General features: G+C 44.1%; 1 protein-coding gene across 1 annotated transcript in view; it reads right to left on the bottom strand.

The window, feature by feature from the left end:
- LOC145396601 (neprilysin-1-like) overlaps window positions 1–12550 on the bottom strand; it is a 20728-nt gene extending 8178 nt beyond the window's left edge. The window contains exons 1-12 of the mRNA XM_080269975.1: window positions 12524–12550; window positions 11616–12018; window positions 11021–11106; window positions 10040–10130; window positions 9529–9739; window positions 8418–8631; window positions 7677–7838; window positions 6626–6727; window positions 4836–4960; window positions 2562–2754; window positions 1777–1935; window positions 495–613 (exon numbers count right to left, since the gene is read on the bottom strand). Of these exons, the coding sequence (XP_080126101.1) occupies window positions 495–613; window positions 1777–1935; window positions 2562–2754; window positions 4836–4960; window positions 6626–6727; window positions 7677–7838; window positions 8418–8631; window positions 9529–9739; window positions 10040–10130; window positions 11021–11106; window positions 11616–12018; window positions 12524–12550 (1892 nt within the window). The remainder of the gene's footprint in view (window positions 1–494; window positions 614–1776; window positions 1936–2561; window positions 2755–4835; window positions 4961–6625; window positions 6728–7676; window positions 7839–8417; window positions 8632–9528; window positions 9740–10039; window positions 10131–11020; window positions 11107–11615; window positions 12019–12523) is intronic.
- Window positions 12551–14709: the final 2159 nt, after the last annotated feature.

Genomic DNA, 14709 nt, shown 5'->3' with positions numbered 1-14709 from the left:
TGAAAGAAGTAATGAAGGGTGTGTCTGTTCCCTTAGTTCAAAAAAATCTTCCCAGTTTGAAAAATTTCCCTCAGTTCAAAAAAGCTTTCTCCTCCAGTAAAAAAAAAAAAAAATCCCATTTTTAAAATCTCCCCTATTTCGAAAAATCCCCCTCAATGCGAAAAATCTCCGTAAAGTATATAAAATCTCCGTTCACTCCGAAAAATCTCCGTAAGGTGTATAAAATCTCCCTTCACTCCAAAAAATCTCCCACAAATAAAAAAGAAAATTTGCTCTCAGTTCGAGAAATCTCCCCTCAGTTCGAAAAATCTGTTCGAAAAATCTCCCCTCAGTTCGAGAAATCTCCCCTCAGTTCGAAAAATCTGTTTGAAAAATCTCCCCTCAGTTCGGAAAATATGCCTTAAAAAGTATAAAATCGTCTGTGGTTGCTATATTAGAACACAAATAAACTTTGGGAGCACAATGTTTTTCCTGTGTCTCTACCATCCACTCACCATGTAATTTCCTCCTGGGGTGTGCGTTCATACATATCATACATCAGCTCCCGGTTCCGTTTCAGCAGCAGATTGGTGTTGTGTAGAAAGTCATCCCCCGTTAAGTTAAGATGGCTCGCCTGCAACGATTATTATTATTATTATTATTATTATTATTATTATTATTATTATTATTATTATCATAAACTTCATCATCATCATTATTAAGTTGTTTTGACTGATCCTACCCTGTGAACTTGACCTTTGATCCTTGCCTGAGACCTTGGCATTTGACCCATTGTCTTTAAAACCCAGTCCCTCTATCCTTGCCTTACCCTAAACCCTTCTGCAATGTTTGATTTAAATCGGATAACAATTTTAAAAGTTGATCTTGAACTGGGACGTTGATCCTTGATCCATTGTTCAAACAAAACAAAAAAAAAGAAAAAAAAGAAAGAAAGAAAGAAAAAAGGGCAAATCCAGTAGCAATGACCAAGCAGATATTTTAGTATTTCATCCTAAATGAGTTGAGTTGAGTAAAGTTGCATCCACACCGAATGCTTGCGGGTGCTGGCGGTGCTGGTAGAGTTTTGCATCACTGAAACCCGTACAAGTTGCCCCACTGGACACAGGCGGGCGTGAGTGAAACTTCCACGGGTTCCAGTGATGCTAAAGTCCCGCCCGCACCAGCAAGTGTTTGATGTGGAGGCGGCCTAAGACTGACGTGATGACTGTAGTCGGTTTCTTTTCACCTGACATGGGTCTGTAGCCCCTTCTCAACTTACCTGAGGACCAAGAGTAGTCATATTGGAGGTTAAATCTGACTATTTTTTTTTTTATAGTAACCAAGGAGAGTCATTCCTACCTCATAATTAAGAGCATGGGATGAAAACAATCTGCAGTACCTACCTATAGCCAGAGGCCTTAATTCCGTAGGGGATGGTCAGGAAAAAAAAAAAAAAAAAGTCGCCTCCATGTTATTCTGTCCTCCGCCATCAGGCTACCCTCCCTCAAGCTCACACTTTCTCGTGTCTCTCCACTCCTTCCTTCTATCTCATCCTCAGTTTCTCCCTCCTCCACCTCCTCCTCCTATCCTCCACCTCAGTGCTCTAGTCATCCCCTCATTCTCCATCCTCTCCGCATGGCCAAACCATCTCAGAGTATTTTCCCTAACGCCCTCAATCACTTCCAGATTAACACCACAACGCTCCTTCACTTCCTTATTTCCCTGTCTGTCTCTCTGCGTAAGCTGCACATGATCCTCACAAAGAACTCATATCCAGTACAAGTATTTATATCCCACCTGCAAGTTCTCAGACAATTTGGTGACGATTTCTTGGCTGACAGTTTTGCCTTTCATCATCTTCAGTTTTTTTATCAGTCCCTCGGTCTCTTCCGGATTGCCACGTCTTTCTATCATTTCGATGGCTACGTCCATGCTTGTATTCATCATTTGCTCAATCTGAAAGTGGATTCCGGATAGACTAGCTTCTGGAAGTGGTGGTGGTGGTGGTGGTGGTGGTGGTGTCGTTGTTGTTGTTGTTGTCGCCCCAGGTTCGCCTGAATGTGAATCCAGCACCACCATACACCTTTGAGGGAACAAGGGAGGGAATTCAGGAAGGTTGACCGCCCAGCTATATCGGCGCCACCACGTAAAGCCATCCCTCTCCACCCCAAGACTAAGCTATGAAGTATAATATGTAGGAGGACTGCTGAGTCTTAGGGAGAGGGGTGTTAACCCCATGCTCAGAGTCAACACATAAAAAAAGAAAGAAAATAGAAGGCACTCAGACAGCGCATACCTCCTCCTATGCCATTGGCATTAAAAAGGATCCGGATCCGGATCCGTGGAGATGTGTGGAATACATAGGATCCGGATCCTCCCCCAAATTTAATCAATTGTTCCTTAACCCATGGCACTCTCATCCACAAAATTTCATTGAAATTCACTGAGAACTTTTGGAGATATCGCGTGGACAAACAAACAGACAAACATAGGTGAATACATAACCTCCTCCAACTTCGTTGACGGAGGTAATTTGAAAAAGAAAAAGAAAAAAATAAGGCTGACATTGGTGAATGACGTACCACAGTATTCTTGTCGCTGAGGTCGGAGAAGCTGTTGAGGTAGAGATAGGCGGTGTAGTCTGGCATCAGGGTGACGGCAGCGTTGTAGCAGTACTCAGGGGATCCCAGTGGACTACCGACTGGCTCCACTAAGTTTGTGTATAGGTAGTCGGTCCACATGAGGAGCAGCATGTTTTGTATTGTGGTGGGGTCACTGCCGTGAGGAGAGGAAAGTGTTCAACTGTTCAGTGAGTATTCAGTTGTTCAGCGGGGTTCTAAAAACGAATGTAAACTGTTCAGCGAAGTTCTAAAGTGTTCAACTGTACCCCAAGGTTCTAAAAAATGTTCATCTGTTCAGCGAGGTTATAAAGTGTTCAACTGTAGCCTACCCCCAGGTTCTAAAAACGGCTCAACTGTTCAGCGAGGTTCTGAAATGTTCGTCTGTACCCCCAGGTTCTATTAAATTTTCAACTCCTCAAGGAGGCTCTTAAAACTCTTCAACTGTACCCCAGGTTCTAAATGATGTTCAGCTGTTCAGCAAGGTCCTATAAAGTGTTCAACTATGCTTCGAGGCTCTGGAAAAATGTTCAGCTCTTTAGCGAGGCTGTAAAAACTGTTCAGCAGTTCATTTGAGGCTTTGAAGTGTTCAGCAGTTCAGCGAGATTCTAAAAAAAGTGTTCCACTGTTCAGTGAGGTTCTAAAAAAATGTTCCACCGTTCAGCGAGGTTCTAAAAAGTGTTCAACTGTTCAGTGAGGTTCTAAAAAAAGACAGTTATACAATCAGCACTCACTTCCCTGTCTATCCCCGAAAAGGAGGATGGTGGAATGAAGGAGCAAGAGAACAGCAGCTAGCAGTCCCTATGGTTCACATATCAGAGGAACCTGGGGCGGCTATTACTACTACTACTACTACTACTACTACTACTACTTCTACTACCGCTACTACTGTACTGTATAACAGATTCTTGTTACTCTTTAATGTTTCGGTGCTGTTCAGGACATGTTGCCAATTTAAACTCCAAAACAAGGACTATTGGTGAATACATTTGTTGTAGCCAACTCTACAGCATTGACCAAAAGTTCATTGACGCTTCACTGCCGGCTGTGGCAATGGAAAGTGTTACCTGAACAACTCTTATGACAGCATATGAAGCAAACAACAAAAGAGTATGAGAAAGAAGGATATTCCGTTGCATGGGGAGGAAGGAGAGGTATGGAAGGTGTTACGTGAGCTATTTTTATGTGACAGCAATATGAAGCACACAACAAAAAAGTATGAGAAGGAAGACTACTCTCTGTCGCTTGGGAAAGAATGAAAAACATGGAGGAGAGGACACAATGAAGGCCGAACGTTTGCTCACGGCTGTAGATAATATGATTTTTAGAGACTTCAGATTTTACAATACAGAAAATCTCTGAGTACTGAGAATTTTATGATGATCACAAATCAACTGTTTCATATCTCTTTGTGCTGTTTATGTATATCAGTTTACAAGTATGCAATGCAAGAAAAAAAACGTAAGAACTAACAACAAATGAATGAGATCCTTAGGGCACGTCCATAGATTTGCGTCTCTCCACCCGGTTAACAGGGGTACCATAGTAGGCTCCGCGTCATCCCGTTATTTGGCTATGGTTACCACCCAGCGTTGTAAATGATTTTCTTATTGGAGCAGGTGGTTGTGGGCGGAAGTTTTGAGTCACAAACGCCCACGTGCGCCAGCATGCATCTGGTGTGGACGCTGCCTTTGTTGGATGAGGTTAATTAAGTTGAGTGGGTTAAGAAGTCTATGATTAGACTGGTGAAAAGTGGTAGCTGGAGGCACTCACCATCCACTCACTGAATGTAGTGTAAGCTTAAGGTCACTCTACTGTACAGTGAGTAACGAGCTACATGGCCTCTCCTTTTCCAGTTTCCTGTAATATTTCCGTGTCAGTTATTCTATACTGCTATTTCCAGTCGGCTTCAGCTGGAGGGTTTGGTGGGCGGGGGAGAGCACTCTTCTTTGTTATCCGTGTCTTATTCTAGTTGTTTAGTCACACTTTTGTAGGGGCTTCTTAGCATGAGACAGCTGGCCTACTGCAGTTATCCTCTCTGTTTCATATGCTCTTATGTTTCTTGTTAATTCATGAAACCATTTCCTGAAGAATGAGGCTGGTTACTCTCGCTTTAAATGTAGAAACAGAAGCCTAGCCCCGGGCCCCTACGCCTTTCATGAAGCTTTAAAAAAAATACCAGATCATGAGTGGATGGATCAAGTCTACACTAAGAAATCCACGACATACAAGGCGTACCTCATCTCTGCCTCGAGGAGTTCAAATATACTGTCGAGCTCAGATTTGAAGTAGACCTGGACCTTTGTGATGTCGATGTCGAAGTCTCTGCCCGTCAGCTCATTAAGCAGTACGTCCCACTGCACCTGTTGGAGTTGTATGGCATTAAAATATCAAACAGTCTGCTCACGTTATTTAGGCGCAAACTTTCTATCTCTTCATCATGAATGTTGAAGTGTTACTCAGTTAAGATGCGATATATTCCATTCCTTTGTCTTAATCATTTGCGCTCTTCTACTTTGTCTCATTATCCATTATTCTGTCCAACTGGCTAACCCATCTGAAGGCACTTCTAATGTTCTTTAAAACATCTATAGCAACAACTGAATGCTCCTTCACTTCCTTATTTTGTCTTTCTCAAATCTCTCTCTACTGCGCTGTATTACAATCAACTACAGTTCATGCATTGTAACTATGGCAGAGATTTTCGTTCTTTTGCAGCTTATTTTCCGTAGCTCAGTGGTAGAATCCCTTCCATGGAACCACTTCTTGGCAATCACTATAATCTATTGTTAATCTCTACTTACAGCTCAGCATTCATGGTATAGAGGCGGGAATTTTACTCCTAGTTAAGGTGAACAGAGTGGAGGCATAAAATTGTTATCTCTCCATCATGAATATTGAACTGTAGCACGAGATTAACACTAGAATACGGTGCTAGGCATGAAGAAGTGCTATGGAAAGGATGCTGCGCGGTAGTATTGTCTTACTGTCACTGAGCTTTGGGATATAAGCTGCAAAAGAATGAAAATCTCCGACTAATGATGAAGTGAAGGAGCGTTGTGGCGTTGCTGCGAAGCTTTTGAAACACATTAGCAGTGCCTTGAGGTGGTTTGGCCATGTGTAGAGTATGGGGACTGAGAGACTGACTAGGAGAGTGTATGTGAGTGAGGTGGAGAGCAGTTAGATTGAAGGACTGACTTGGAGAGTGTATGAGAGTGAGGTGGAAGGACGGGGTGGAAGGAGGAGGCCGAAGATGAGTGGGGAGGGCTGGGGCGGAAGAGCATATGAGGGATGGGTGTGTGTGAGTTGTATAGAGGGCAGCCTGACAGCGGTGAACAGGGTGACATGGAGGCGATTCATTTGTGGCCACTGGATCCAAGATCATGATGTCTGGCTGTAGACAGATAGACAGACAGACAGACAGACTCGGCAAGATAAAGAGACAGATAGATAGACTAATAGATGGATAGATAGATGGATGAATGGATAGATACAGATAGATATATAGATAGACAGACAGGTATGTATGTATGTAGGTAGGTAGGTAGGTAGGTAGGAAGGTAGACATAGATAGATAGATACATAGGTAAATAGATACATAGATATAGCCAGATGGCTAGAAAGACAGACAGATAGATAGATAGGCAGCCTTGTCAGATAAAAAGCTAGACTGATAGATAGAGATAGATAGATAGATAGACAGATAGATAGATAGATAGATGGATAGACGGGTAGATAGATAGGCCGATGGATGGATGGACAGATAGTAGTTAGGATGATCCATCTTTACCAGTATTCTCAGTGAAAGGAAGTGGTGGTGAGGGAAGCCTTCACGTGGTGGCTTCGATATAACCAGGCGAATTCATTGCCTGGTTAAAACACCCCTCGGCTACTTCCCCATCCCCCCCGAAAGGAGGATAGTGGCTTCAGACGGACCTACTGTACGGCTACTACTACAACCAATAATAATAGTAATAATAATTATAATAATAATAATAATTCACAGGTGTAGAGGACCGTCTACCTACCACATTATTAGTGAAGAAAGACTCCTGAAGGTCTCTAAGGTTCACCAGGTCATACTTCTTCTTCAGCAATTTGTCGCGTTTGGTGGGGACATCTGGTAGAGTCTGTGAAAGATAAAGATTTTATCCATCCATCCATCAGTCAGTCATCCAGTCCCTTGATTATCCCGTCAGGAACATACGGGCCCTGGGTTAGGCTACTCAAAACAGACATTTCTGGTGGCATTAAGCAATAAACCCCAACCACCCTTGGATGTTAAGGTGGTTGTTGTTGTGCTATCCCAGCCTGTCTCTTCGAGCAGACCCATTAACCACAGGCAATCAACCACCCCTGCAGAGCCGTCCCGTGCAGATGCTCCCATGTGGCTGACAGCGCTTCGCCACAGCGAGGTGCAGGGATCAGTGTGGATGTTTAAGTTTTGTTCCGGTGGACGCCTGATTTACGTCTCTCCACCCAGTTAACAGGGGTACCACAGTAGGTTCCACGTCACTTTGCTATTTGGCTATATGGTTACCACCCAGCGTGGTAAATGATTTTCTGAGTTACAGGAAACTGTTTGGCTTGACACTGTGTAGAGCCATCTGAAGTGGAAAGGAGGGTAATAAACAGTGACAGGAAGGATGGGGAAAATAGGAATAGAGAATGACTGACATAAAAAGAATGACAGACATGAAGGAAGAAGTAGGCAGCACTACATGAAGTAAGTGGACGATGGGCACCCCCGTCTACCACCAGGAGGTAAAGGTAAGAGTACGAGTATAATTCATCCATGTATGAAACAGGTCAACTCTGGAACTGTCATCCTCAGTCTGTATTTCCCTCCGCCAATGACCCCTCATCTCTTACATGCCGTCACACATCTCTTTGGGTCTTCTTCCGTGCATACAAAAAATAAGGCATTCATATTGAAAGGGCTGTATGTATGTGTGTGTGTGTGTGTGTGTGTGTGTGTGTGTGTGTGTGTGTGTGTGTGTGTGTGTGTGTGTGCGCGCGCGCGCGCGTTTACATGCGTGCGTGCGTGCGCGAGGACCCTCAGTAGAAACAAATACTTACAGCCAAAAGCCCCGAGTCTCCTTCGTAGAAAAAGCTGGTGTCGATGCGGGCTGCACTCAGGACTTTCTCCCTCACTGTCTCGTTTGTAATGTGTTGCATCAGGTCCAGGTCTCTCACAGCCTCTTTCATCCTTTCAAACTTCTTCTGCGTGCCGGCTGTCTCCTGCAACCGTAATCAGTCACAAATAAGAGGCAAAAATCGCTGCGGAACAGGTGCCACGTGTAAAACCATGATAAGGTGTAATCCACTTATCGAGTCCTGTTTCTATTTTCTTTTTTTTCTTTTTTCTTTTTTTTTTTTGTCCCAACATTTAAGGCGAGGGTGACCAGCCTCACTCGCCCCAGAGTGGCATTATGAGAGAGAAAAGCTGCAACCAACCCTCCGATATAAACCTTTACAGGCTGAATCCGGCTGGAGCACCTTAATCCACCACACAAAAATAGAAAACAAGCATCAGTATGGCACCAACTCCTTGTAGTTTCCCAGCACTCTACCCCACTAAACAAAAATAAATACACCACCACCAATACAGCACTGAAAATGCAATCAATAAATAACTAAACATCGATACACCACTAACCAGACACTCCTTGTACATTTCGAGCAACTTAACACACTAAGCAATAATAATACAAAATAATAATGGTACTAAACAGCGGCACATGACTACCAAGGCAATTTCTGTACTTTTCTGGCACTTAAACCCACAAAGGGAAACGAAAACAGGAATAGAGTACTAACCAGACAGTGTTTGTAGTCCCCATAGGCGTCGGTGATGTTGTACTCGGGTTCATGCAGCTTGGCATCCTGCAGGCTCTGCTTCTGCTGACCAAGACACACCGCCTCAGCAACATCATCGCTCAGCAGTGTCTGGCCCAGCGGAGGGGTCAGTTTGAGGACGAATTTTGAAGGCTCCATGTCGCTCACATCCAATCGTAAGTCGAAGAAGGGAGTGCTGTGTGGTGAAGGGGTGGTGCGTGGTGAGTGGGCTGTGCGGTGAAGAGGGTGGGTGGTGGTGAAGGGATGTGTGGTGAGGAGGCTGCGTGATGACGGGGTGTGATGAGCTGGGTGATGAGAGGGTGTGGTGAGGTGAATGAACTGGGTGCTGAGGAGAATGTCTAATGAGGGGGGCTGTATGGTGCGGGGGCTGTGTGGTGCGGGGGCTGTGTGGTGCGAGGGCTGTGTGGTGCGGGGGCTGTGTGGTGAGGGGGCTGGGTGGTGATGGAACAGTGTGTGGTGAATACAGCAGTTTAACTCGTTAGCGAAGGAGGAAGCCACCTGTTACTGTTTAACTTTTACGTTAATCATCATACACAGTGGTCCAAATATAACGCTTCTCCTCTGTTCCCTACGATTTCTTCTGTGTTGCGGGGACGGCTGAGTCAGTGTCAGCAATGTCTACCCTGCATTATCTACTTCTCTCCTACTCCAACACCCACACCCACAAAAATCGCTGAGCCGTCCCCACAACACGCAAAATACCGCCATGTGAATTTCTATCGGAGCGCCATCTAAGGGCCATCCTCTTATTACTTACAAGCTCATTTCTCTTTTAATCAACGGCCGAGATCTTAACATATATATTACTTAGAAGCTCATTTTCATCCCCCAGCTCACCTCTGTTTTAATCAGTGGCAGCGACCAGCATATATTACCAACAAGCTCATTTTCAACATGCAGCTTACCTCACTTTTAATGTATGGCTAACAGACACCAACAGATATCAATTACAAGCTAATTTTAACAATCATACTCATTTCCATTTTAATCTACGGCCGTGCAAGATCATTTTCATCATTCTACTCACCTCAGCTTTAATCTATGAGCCGAGACTTCAACATATAATACTTACAAGCTCATCTTCATCATCCGCGCCAAGATTCTCGAAACATCAGGGTCAGAATCCACCTGACGTTGAAAATCATAGCCAACCTCGCTGAAAATTTCTCGGAACGCCTCCTTGCGCTTGGTGCTGTTGGTGGTGAGATGGTTGCGGCACGAGTCATAGTATGTCTTCAGGGGTCCTAGAATCCCGTCTGCCTGGTCAATTCTCAACAGGCGCTCTAGTGGGGTAAAGGAAGTGTGAGATGTTGGTAATGATTGCGTAGTGTGTTGGTAATGAGTGTGTAGTGTGTTGGTTGAGAGTGTGTAGTGTGTCGGTAATGAGTGTGTGGGGTGTTGGTAGTAATAAATAGTAGTGGTAGTAGTAGTTGTAATCATCATCATCATCATCATCCCAGCAAACACAAATTCATGCTAAACCTAGAGCAAAAAGTAAACAAAACGCGTCACAGACAAAAGGGTGATGGCAAGATTCCCCGTGGATGAATTTAAAAAAAAAAAATGATGACAGCAAGACTCACCATGGATATATTTCTCAGTGATCTTCTTTCGATCCATCGGCTGTAGGAACTGGTTGTCTAAAACGTTGCCACAAGCATATTGGTAGAAGTCCTGTAGGTGAGAAAGTGAGAGAATACAGTTGAGAGAGAGAGAGAGAGAGAGAGAGGGGGGGGGAGGGAGAATTATATTTCGTTCACCTTAACCTGGCTCAGATTCCCGTCCTTTTTGTGGGTTTAATCCACGTACCTCAGTCGCACAGTAAGACAACATTAAGGCTCTATACCCTTTCCACAGCACTTCTTCGTGACTAGCATCATATTCTAGTATTAGTATCTGGTCACAACTCTACATTCAAGATAGTGAGATGGAATTTTTAGGCCAAGTTAAAGCAATATGAGGTCAAGTTAAAGTGAAGGTAGTATAGCAATATACTGAACGAAGATATAGCAATTCTAGGCCAAGTAAATGTGAAGAGGGTATACCAGTATATGCCAATGAACGAAGTGACGTCAATTTCAAGCCAGGTAAATAGAGTATAACAATATAAACAAGTGTTAAAAATTATTACAACTCAGTATGATAACTTTGGACCAAGATAGAGTGAACATACCACAGTACCTAATTTTCTTAAGCCAAAAGATGTGAATTTCAAGACACGTATGGGAGTATGTGGATGTGATAGAAAGCGTTAAGAGATCTACACTGAGGTGCTTTGGCCATGTGGGGAGGATGGAGGACGAGAGACTGACTGGGAGAGTGATTGTGAATGAGGTGGAGGAGGGGATAGGAAAAGGGAGGCCGAGGATGAGATGGAAGGATGGTGTAGGGAGGTATATGAGAGAGGGGGGAGGGTGTTAGCTGGGAGGAGGGCAGAGAAATAGCAGAAGACAGGGCGACATGGAGGCGAATTGTTTGTGGCCATCCCGTAAGAGATTGAGGCGCCTGGCTATATACACAGACAGACAAAGAGAGAGAGATAAATGCATATAGGCCTAACTCACCTGGCATGGGTGGACGCCGGTGTGATCCATCATGTGTAGCATCCTTGCAGCCAGTGACTTGCACGGTGGGGTCAGGCACACGTCCTCTGAAATAGTCACGAAGAATGGTTTTTGTCATGCATGGTCTCCCTCTCTCTCTCTCTCTCTCTCTCTCTCTCTCTCTCTCTCTCTCTTCTTACCATTCCGCCTCAGGATCTTACTCTTCGGCTGATTTTGAAGGCTAAATACTATATCAAAATGGGTCCAGTTCTCAGCCGTTAAGGAGCTACTGTACATTTATTGATAGCCTAATGGGATAATAATTAGGCAGATCATTTTCACTTGTGTCGTCGGTAATTTCAACTGCACCACCACCTCCTCCTCCTCCTCCTCCTCATCCTCCTGCTGCTGCTGCTGCTACTACTACTACTACTACTACTACTACAATAATAAAAATAATTATACCAACACCACTACTACCACTGTACTGCTGCCGCTGCTATTACTGCTACTTGTATTACTACTACTGCTACTACTCGTACTACTACCACTACTACTACTACTGCTACTACTACTACCACCGTATATTACTACTACTTCTACTACCACCACTTACCTTCCTCCTCCCTTGGTATAAGTCCGAGAGTTGGAACTGGTTGTGATGAAGTAGTAGATGGTGTGGTAGTGGACGGTGTGGTAGAAGACAATGTGGTAGGAGACGATGTGGTAGAAGAGTGTGTGACAGTAGTGCTGCTGTCCGCTGTGAAAAGCTCCTCAGTTGTCGTTGCCTCGGTTGTAGACGGTGTTGTGGTGGTGGAGAGTGTGGTTAGAGATTCCGTAGAAGCAGTGGTGTTCTCCTCCACAAAGCCCTCCTCAGTTGTCGTAGCAGTGGTTGAACTTGACGAGGCGGCTGTGATAGGACTCGAGGCTGAGGCAGTGGAGGTTGAGGTTGAGGCAGTGGAGGTTGATTCGGAGCTGGGAGTTATTTCTTCCTCAGGCCGCTCCGTAAACGTCTGTTCCTGGGTTGTGGTGGAGGTAGATGATGTGGTGGGCACTGTGGAGGGTGTGGTGGTGGGTGATGTGGTTGTGGTGGTAGGTGGCGGCGGCGGTGGAAAACTCTCGGTTGTGGTAGTGGTTGGTGGAGTTGTTGTGGTGGTTGTGGTAGTGGTTGCTAGGGTTGTTTTGGCAGTTGTGGTGGTAGTGGTGGATGCGGTGGTCGTGGTGGGAGATTCTGTAAGGACGCCCGTCAGTCCTTGGCGGCTTTTTCCTTGTTCCTAAAAATAGTGAGAAGAGGAGAGCTATTAGAGAGAGAGAGAGAGAGAGAGAGCATAGAGATAACACTAATCGCATATGCAGTCATCTTAGGCGGTGAAGCACACAGAATAATGATGAGAGAAAGAGAGAGAGAGAGTGAGAGAGAATAAATATAACACTCACCGCATAATACGTCGTCCCCTTAGGCGGTGAAGCACACAGAATAATGATGATAATTATGAAGCACACGGCCACCACCACCAGGCTCACCGTAGTTCGCTTGCTCGCCTGCGCCATCTTCCCCTGAGGACAGATTAAAAAAAGGAAAAAGAATGACGATCAGTTCTCTCTCTTCCCCTGCCCCTGTCCCTAGCCCTGTCCCTGTCTGTCCCTCTCTCTTTCCCTATACCTGTCACCATCCCTGTCCCTCTTCCTATTGCGCTTTCGCTCACACCTATCCCTATCCCTGTCCCTGCCCCTGTCCCTGTCCTCCCCCCTCCCTCTCTCTCTATCAGGAGGAGAGAGACTTGGAAAGATTAAAAACTATTCATTGTGTTTAACCCCAGTCCGAATGGCCATGCAGACCCGTCGACCGCAGGTAAACGACTGTCCCTATGAGGTCGTCCCATTGATTTCCGATGATGATGTGTTTGCGTCTTAGTGTCATTTTTTATGCAAGGAAGAAGGAACCAAAGAAGCCTCGGAAAGTGTTTTCCGCCAAAAAAGAATAAAAGATAATATTTAGCCTTATGTGTAGTGCCCCATTGTGTGTGTTATGTTGTCTGCGTCCTTGTGTGACTACACAAGTTATGGTATGTTTTCTGCGTCCTAGTGTGGCAAGGGCTGTGCAGTGATCCATTATGTGTGTTATGTTGTCTGCGCCCTACGTGTTGCTCAGGGTTCAGTTATGTATGTTGTGTTGTGTTGGTCTGTTCTTCAGCCTGGATATGCATCGTGATATCATCCAATATAAACGTTGATGGTAAATGGAGGGCTTGGTGATGTTCTGTTTAGGGCCTAGCAAGGTGAACTGGATCAGTTCTATGGATACCTTACTTTTCATTATCAAAATATATAGAATTATGATAACCAGAGAACAGACAAAAACAATATGGATTATAAAAAGCAGCGACCAAACATACGGAAAAGGAACATACTTCATAAGTATGTAAATATATGCCATTCAGGGATGAGTGAGGCTGGTCACTCTCATCTTAAATGTCAGGACCAACTTGCCAAGCCTCGGGCTCCTACGCTCCTCATGGGGCAACGTAGGATTGGATGATGGATGGATGGATGGATGTAAATAATATATATACCTGTACCATGGAATCAAGGGCATATAGGAGATCGGTAGATAGGTAAAAACATCCCCAGAACATCAGGGTTGTCTACAGAAGACTGGAAGAGGCTGGTAAGAACTCAAGATGTTATAACTTGATATATATATTTTTCCTACTTGTGTCCCTTTCCTGGTTCTTTTTTTTTTTTTTTTTTTTCGTGGGGTTACTCATTTTATTCATTTATGACTTCTAGATGACAACCATATTATCATTGACCAACATTTATTTATAGTTTATATTAATTTTCTGTTCCTAATTTATTAATCTTAGAGAATCGGGTTATTCTACTCTAATTTTCCGTACACTCGAGTGCCTTCCCTTCACATGCAGCCACGTCGTTTGAAAGGCTACGGGGATGCTGCTCTTAGGTGAGGAAATTCTCTACTTATGTCTTTGTAAAGTAAATAATAATAAGTTCTCTAGTTTCGGTGTTGAGTGGTGATCGTGGTATGCGCAAGCAAGGAAGGTAATTGTTGGCAGTAAGTGCTGAAAGGTAAGTAGTGTCGGGCAGCATCAGCCATCGCCCAAAAGCGTCTAATGTTCTTGAGCCAGAGTCGTATGTGAGATGAATTGTTTTTGCATTATTTCCACGCATACAGGTATCAGGCGATTTACAAACAGGCTAGAGTAAATACTGAATAAGAATGAACAATTATGGTATATATATATATCACGAATAGGATACCAAGTCTCAGTTGTTAGTTCAAATTTAAACCACTCATCCTCGCTAATAAATGTATCTTGATTACTTTTTAGGCCAATAGCGAGTGGGTGAGTGTGCAGAAACATTCATGCACTTGCAGTAGTAAAATTTATTATGCGATTTTTTTTTTTTCCAAGTAAATTATGGGCAATATGCCCAACAACGTTTTCGAGCTTAATTCTCCGTCTCCTAATTGCGTGATGCGGTCGATTATGATATTTGCATATGTTGGTAATTACTCAGTTACTAAGAAACGTATCACTGCACACACGATCTATGCTTTGGAGATTCGATGTTTGACGATTCCCCATCACAGGATCCAATCCTTTGGAAATGGGAAGACATGATTCTTAAAAGAATGCTACATACTCCACTTTATCGGATCAAAATGCACCAGTAATTTACATACC

This window comes from Coenobita brevimanus, chromosome 38, assembly GCF_032717465.1.
Source record: "Coenobita brevimanus isolate Jiangsu-jjx chromosome 38, ASM3271746v2, whole genome shotgun sequence".
NCBI lineage: Eukaryota > Metazoa > Arthropoda > Malacostraca > Decapoda > Coenobitidae > Coenobita > Coenobita brevimanus.
The sequence above is the reverse complement of the archived record's forward strand: the minus strand, read 5'-3'. Positions and strand labels throughout refer to the sequence as shown.